Source organism: Medicago truncatula, chromosome 1 (assembly GCF_003473485.1).
Source record: "Medicago truncatula cultivar Jemalong A17 chromosome 1, MtrunA17r5.0-ANR, whole genome shotgun sequence".
In the NCBI taxonomy this organism is placed as follows: Eukaryota; Viridiplantae; Streptophyta; class Magnoliopsida; order Fabales; family Fabaceae; genus Medicago; species Medicago truncatula.
In genome coordinates, this window is record NC_053042.1 from 46,318,558 (window position 1) to 46,325,980 (window position 7,423).

The window sequence follows — 7,423 nt, forward strand, 5'->3', positions numbered from 1 at the left end:
GTGCGACAAAACTAATGACGAGAAACAACGAATTAATAAATGCCGTAGAATCCTTCATGAGATTGCAAATTATTTTAACTTTCATGTATTTTGAAATTATAACACCACTACCCCATGATTCGTGTGCCTGTCGTGCTATTGTTTCTCGCACTAGCTAGCAATGCTCCTTTTATAATTCTCATTTTGGATAACTTTTCAATTTTCATTATATATTTATACGTTTACCTCAAAATGAATGAAGAACTTCATACTCTATTGAAACAAAAAAGATTATAAATGAAGAAAACTCAACCGAAGCATTTGAATCGACAAGAATTCTGTAGGCCAATAACAGTTTTTATTTCATTTTATAAAATTTGTGTTACTTTTACTTGTCAACGATGTCCTTATAATGAATAATGAAGAGAAGATAAAATACCATTTAAAAAAAAAATGCATGCTACAAAAATATTGAAAATAAATTTGACATTTTCATTGTTTTAAAAAATAACTTTTTATTCACTTCAATAATTTTTTTTGTTAACAAATTAAAACTAACACAAATTTTAAGAAATAAGTTAGGAATTTTTTCACAAAATAAACGTTGAAAAAAAATAGGAGGTGAGGATAGTAACTTCCACATGAATTTTTGTGTGATACTAAGCCCAAGAAGTGTATATAGAGAGATTAGAGAGAGTTGAGTTCTTCTTTTAACAGAGTCTTCTCTTCGTCAACTTCACCATCAATGGTCGCCATGGAACAACCTCTGCTCAGAATCGCACTGCTCTTTCTCTTCCTCCACTTCTCCATTCTCGTTAACTCATTTCCTTCTCAACACCTTCAGATCATCAATGCCGAACGAAGAGTAACTAACCTTTCTTCTTTTTCTACTCATTTCCACATCAATTTTCATTTCTTTGTTGCGTAATAAAGGAACCTCTTTTAGCTTTAGATCTGTGAACAAAGACGAAATAAATTTCAACTTTGGAAATTGGTATCTTATATAGATCATAGATTCGTGCTTAATTTTGTGTGTGATTTTGGGTTTAATTCAAATTGTGTGACTAATATGCTAATGATTTCATGCAGATTGATCTGAATTCTCACATAATTAAGGTCTACTTGACATTGAAGGTAATGCATCCTCTACGCTGTTACTCTTTTGATAGTAACTCAATCTTTGATGGCATTAGCTGATGCATAATAGTATCTTCAATTACTTGATTTATAATGTTGTTGATGAAATATTTATCTGGAAAATTAGGATTGAGTTGGGAAACAATAAGAAGAAAATGTATGCAAGTAATTAAGTTTTGGTGTCATAAACACTTTTTGGACCTTCCACCTCAACGTTAAATGGTCATGTAAGCACTTTTGAACAAAGTTGGATGAAAAAAGGGACCAGTTTCTTACCCAAAAAAAATAAAATTGATGGACTAACTTGTTTACAATTTGAAACTAAAAAAACTATGTATTTGGCCTATAATTAATGAAATTAGATACGAAGAAAAACACAATTCATCCAATGTGTAAGGAATGTATGTATGGATGTTCTCTCCTTGTTGGAGGACGTGGAGATTCTGTCTGTATGGAGTGAAGAGATTATGGAGTGAAGAGATGGAGAGATCATTCCATGCCTTATTTTCTACTGAGTAAGAATACTCTTCCTACAGAGTTGGAATGGAATGGCCGGAGCCAGAATATTCGTATAAGAGGGGACCAAACTAAGCATATATAACATGAAAGAGCTATGCGACACTTTAATTAACTCTAATAGGGACATCAACTAAGTATATGACTGAGTACGTGAGAAAAGCACAAACTTGGGGGTGAGGGGGGCGGGGCATGACAATGTTCCCTTTCCTCCAGGCTCTGCCACTGAACATTTCAAGTGTGCTCCAGTTTATTGAGCTTCATAACTTGTTTTGGATTCGTAAACCAACAAATCAGTATTTGTTTTGGCCAAACTTTTCCCTTAAATTTAGTTTTTGTTTTCTTTCTTTTCAATGAGTTTAACTGTTAAAACATCTACTACAATTAGTGAGATATTGTGTTTCATAGAGCTTTCATTTCAGGTTGAAAACTCGGGCACTACTCCTGCTTCAGAAGTACATCTTGCTTTTTCACCGGCTGAAGCCGAACATCTAGCAGTACTCAAAGCTGCCGCAACTACCGGGAAGAGGAAGAAGAAGACTTATGTTCCGCTTGATGTTAAATCTGCTGAGATACCCGATGGACCAAATGGATCTAAATTTTTCCCTGTAACCTTGTTAACTCCACTGAGTAAAGGTGAGACGACAACACTTGAGGTGCTTTACATATTAACACATTCCCTGGAACCTTTCCCGGTAGAAATAAGTCAATCAGAGTCGCAGTTGGTTTATTTCCGTGATAGTGCAATATTATTGTCTCCCTATCATGTCAAGCAACAAACAACTTTCATTAAGACACCAACCGCTCGGGTAGAATCATTCACAGTAGTGGAGCCCACTAAACGTGCTGGTACAGAGCTGAAATATGGGCCATATGATGAGCAGACACCGTATTCATATTCTCCTGTACTTGTTCATTTTGAGAATAACAATCCCTTTGCCGTTGTTGAGGAGCTAGAACGTGAAATTGAAATATCTCATTGGGGAAGCCTACAAATCACAGAGCGATATAAGCTGGTTCATGCTGGTGCTAGACACAAAGGTGTTTTTTCAAGGTATATTTGCTATCTCTTGCCCATTCTTCTCAGTGCTCCATACCTTCATTTTGTTCTTTGCGGAACAACACGTGTAACTGTATTAAAAAAAACTACTTACATGACAAAATGATCTCTTCAACACCTTGAAGTAGTTGGAGTTTTAGATATTTAGCGACACACCCCGCCTTTTGATATATTTATATGCTAGTTGTATGGATGTTTTTCTTATGTGTATTCTAATTCATCAATAGATGTATCATCAAAATTGTGTTTCATTGCAACTTGGAATGAAACATGTAGGGTTTTGCAACATTTGGTTGGCAAAATAGATCAATCGTTCTTTTTAAAGTAGTTAATAGCAGAAAATGATCATTCTACAGTACGTTCTCCAGTTGTAGTTATTACTCTTGTATTAGGAGTTAGGACTGTCATGATTTGGAAAAGGCCTAGGCTTTGACTTATGCTTTTCCAATGGACCAGCTGGGTTAAGGTTAATAAAACATTGGCTAGCATATAGCATCTCTTGGTTTATGTATAATCTTGAAATTCTTCTGGATTTATTGTAATATTTTTTCATTTCATCTGAAATTTCTTTTATCATGTATAATTGGGGTTTTCTCTATTGACAGGGTTGAATATCAAACTAGATCAGGTGCTAGTGGTGTTGCTTCATTTAAACATCTTCTTGCAAAACTACCCCCTAGGGTTCACTCAGTATACTATCGGGATGAAATAGGCAATATTTCTTCATCACATTTACGCACAGATTTTCTAAAGGTGAGATATATCATTTGGGGTTTAAAATAACATGCCTTTTCTCACACCCCCACCTGACTTTAGTTTAGTCGTTCAAATTCACTTGTATCTCTGTAACCAAAAAAAAAATTCACTTGTATCTCTTTCTTTAACATGAGTGTAATCTTTATTTGATTTATGACCATGTACTATTGGATGCCATTGACACAGACCAGACCATAGTGAGCCGATAAAAGCAGATGTACGGAAGTGATGATTTCTTGTAGTTTCTGCATGGCATGTTTCTATGTTAATGAAATGTTTTGAGGGGAAATATTATACTACTAGTTTTGTAGAGGCTAGAGTTCATCAAAAGGAAGGACAATAGTCTTGAGTCTTGACAAACAAAATGATGCATCTTACATATTCTATATTTTATTCCGTCAGCCTTTCTGATGTCATACTTCTTTACATGTTTATTAATTGCAGTCAGAGCTTGAATTTGAACCTCGGTATCCTCTATTTGGAGGCTGGAAATCCACCTTTCTTCTTGGTTATGGACTACCATTACAAGACTTCCTTTTTGAGTCTCCAGATGGCAGAAGATACCTCAACTTTACTTATGGTTGCCCTCTTGCTCAGACGGTGGTTGACAAGTTGATTATAAAAGTGGGGTTTGATTTGCATTGTTATTGTTGCCCTTTGGTTCTGCATGCAATAATGGAGGCTAAATTTATCTTTTTGAATCATTTAATTTAGGTTGTTCTTCCAGAGGGATCCAAAGATCCTGCAGCCGTGATTCCTTTTCAAGTAGATCAACATCTAGAGGTAATGATTTTTTTAGGATAATACTGCTTACTCAACACTGCCTTTGTTTCAACTGCACAAATTGCATATGTAGCTTTATCAGTGTTTAAATAAAAGGGAAGTGTTCAGAGGGATCGATCAAACTTAGATGGAGTTACAGATGCAGTCATGACTTAACAACTGTGTCATAGCATTTCTCTTTGTTTTATGAGGAGGGACCAAGTATAAGCTGTATGTATCAAATCATTTGCCAAGTAGTCACCATATCTTTCATTTTTTGCCTCCTAATAATGAAAGATATTTAGTTTTGACTAGATATGACAATTGTGAGCGAATTGATGCAATTAAGTCTTACATTGAGTCTGCAATTTCTATGACAAATCATTGGAGCCGTCCTTAATATGGTAATGCTGATCTTGAAAAGATCACTCATCTTTCAGAAAGAAAATAAAAACACTTAATATTTTTTAGGATTTAGAATCTGAAAAGAGTTGTTTCAATTTATGTTAGAATGTCTTGTTGAAGACTTCTTGGAAATATTAGAATCTGGAAAAAAGGCATTCTGATTATTTTTAGGAGCAGCTTCTAAGAAAACCTGCAGTTGTATCTGCTTTTGAAAATCAAAAGTGGTTTGTTGTATCATTTGTTTTATGTCCAAGAAATGATATACAACCATATTAGTTTGATAGGAATTTCGAACGTTCAGAATTACAGATAAACACTATGCTACCAACTATTTATTGAGAAAAGATAAAAAGTGGTTTAGTTAATTTGTAATATTTCATTGGGGAAAAATAATGTTTAAATTATATACACAGATTTCCGTGATATATTTTCTTTTTCTTTTCTGGGTGTTCTTGCTTTTGCTAATGCTGAATTTCACTTGTTATCTTTATAGCATAGTAAAATCTGCGATTAAAGTGGTTTTATGTTTGAACTTTTGCAGACCAAGTATTCATACCTTGACATTGTGGGAAGGACTGTGGTGGTTTTGGAAAAGAGAAATGTTGTTCCTGAGCATAACATCCCTTTCCAGGTATCAACCAAGCCCAGGCTTTTCTAAAGTTGGTTTTGAATGTACGCAAAAATGCTGTTTATTTGTATGTGATGATGTGATTGAAATTCTCGAGTTATATAAAAGAGTAAATTCTTAATGACAATTGATAAACGTGACCTTTTAACCTGTGTCAGATGTATGCAAATGGATGGATTTCTGATCGCAGTCAGAAATTTATCCTGTTTTACAATATTATGGCTTTGTTTTTGCTTGTGGTTTTAGACAACTTTACAAATCATGTTTGGTAAAAAAAATCTGTTTTTGCTTGTGGTTTTAGACAACTTTACCAATCATGTTTGGTAAAAAAATTCTATAGGTGTTTTTTTTCTCTGCTTTTCATTGTATTATTTCCCCCCTCGAAAATATACCCGAGTGAAACAATGCTTTTGTAGAGTTTTAAAGTAATCTCAAATAAATTGTAACTGTATTTTCTACTTCCACTCTATTTAATTTTGTCAAATCTGTTACTTTCAGACATGTTTGGCTTTAGATTATTGTTTACTACCATAGTACCATGCCTTAAAACATAAAGCAATTTCAATTGTGCCATTATGACATTTATTCTTCTATCATTGTTCTTCAATGTTTCACCATATTCAACTTGCTTTCCTTCTCTCTTCCTCCCTCTATATGATGGGCATATAAAGTTGTGAAGTAGTTGCTTATTGATTAATGACACATGTAACATGTTTGATCAAGTTGGGTAGTTATTTTTAGTCCTCGACTTTGGAACAAAGGTCTGCATATAAATTTACTTCGAACTTTGATTTATTTATAGAAGCTGAAAAAGAAAATTGAAACACTAAAGTACATACTTTGCTATCCAAAACTACTAATATAACATACTTCTATTCGTGCTGTGAAATCATGGATTTATTATTATTCAAGATATATGTGCACCCAACTTGTCAAATCTAGGTCAATGTTTACTAGTTTAATTCCTATCTATAAACAATTTTCTTCTCTAGACTATGCTCTAACCATCTTTTTGTTGTTGTGTAGGTGTACTACAATTTTAACCCCATATTCATGCTTGCTGAGCCATTGATGCTAGCATCTGTATTTTTTCTGCTTTTTGCGGCTTCTGTGACATATTTACATATGGATCTTTCCATACGCAAGTCATGAACAACTAGCTAGTTTTCTTAAAGGTACATGTTAAATCCTCGCTTTAACTTCTTTTTTTTAATGATTGAAATAATCCCTCTTGGCAATTCAACACTTTTTGCATTTTTGACAGGCGACACGGGACTGAGCAGATCGAATATTTTGGCAATATTGTATGGAGTTTAGCACAGCTATAGTTTTGCTTGTTTGTATGATTTCCCCCTGGCAAATTAATCTTATGTCATGATTCTAAACTAGAATTGAAGCATTACTTGCATTTAAGAAACATAGGATGTGTTAGTTGGGTTATCATTATAAAGGCAGGTGATGGTAAGAAGATTACAGGATCTTCCTTTCGAGGTATTAGAAATGTTTTAATTTTATACTTGGTAATCAATATACAATCTAAAATAAAAAAGAAAGAAAAGAAAAACATCTCTTTTATGGAGAAATACTTGGTTAGGCACAACACCCCTTTTATGATCTTCTCTCTTTGTCACGCTGCTGTCCTGACTCCCACTTAGTCACACAGCTTGGCCATCGACAAAGAGGAATAGTTGCGGCTAGGAACAATTTAGTGCCATGGCATTGGAATTGGTACCTTAGCATCTTCTATGTCTCATTCATTAGCCATTAGTAAATCACCCACTTCCATATTTCTGAAAAACCACATGATAGAAGTTCTTGATTTTGATATGTTCAGAAGTGATTAGGGGGTGAGAAACATTCTCCCATATCATGAATATAGAAGTGTTTGTAGATCTAATAATTTTTCAATGTATTGGGTGCAGTAGTAGTAACAAGAAAAGGAATTTCATATTTTCATTCAGTGATTGCAATATCACTGCACTCAATGTGTGCACATGTTGTGTATAAGGTCGAAGGAGAAAATTCTTGTGTTGTTTTGCAACATCAGTTTTCATATTATTGTTATTCTGCTTTCATTTTTTTTTTCTTTCTTTTCTCTTTAACGCTGCAATTTTGAAGTGAATTCTGAATCGATAAAATGATTTTTCAACTCTTAAAACTGGGTTTGAACCATTTTTGTT

At 33.9% G+C, this 7,423-nt stretch overlaps 1 protein-coding gene across 1 annotated transcript; it reads left to right on the top strand.

Moving 5' to 3' along the window:
• The first annotated feature begins 679 nt into the window (after positions 1-679).
• LOC11419421 (dolichyl-diphosphooligosaccharide--protein glycosyltransferase subunit 1B) lies at positions 680-6,771 on the top strand. The gene is made up of 9 exons (XM_003591837.4): positions 680-844; positions 1,069-1,113; positions 2,055-2,686; positions 3,298-3,445; positions 3,893-4,072; positions 4,163-4,231; positions 5,157-5,246; positions 6,270-6,418; positions 6,508-6,771. Exons 1-8 carry the CDS (start codon positions 725-727, stop codon positions 6,393-6,395), a joined length of 1,410 nt encoding a protein of 469 aa, XP_003591885.2. The 5' UTR covers positions 680-724; the 3' UTR covers positions 6,396-6,418; positions 6,508-6,771.
• The last annotated feature ends 652 nt before the right edge of the window (positions 6,772-7,423 follow it).

What these genes read in the sequence shown, in the direction of transcription:
- LOC11419421 (XM_003591837.4), top strand. Translation starts at nt 725, where the DNA reads ATGGTCGCCATGGAACAACCTCTGCTCAGAATCGCACTGCTCTTTCTC. An exon ending in TACGCACAGATTTTCTAAAG is followed by an intron (nt 3,446 to 3,892) that starts GTGAGATATATC and finishes TATTAATTGCAG; the next exon opens with TCAGAGCTTGAATTTGAACC. An exon ending in AAGTAGATCAACATCTAGAG is followed by an intron (nt 4,232 to 5,156) that starts GTAATGATTTTT and finishes GAACTTTTGCAG; the next exon opens with ACCAAGTATTCATACCTTGA.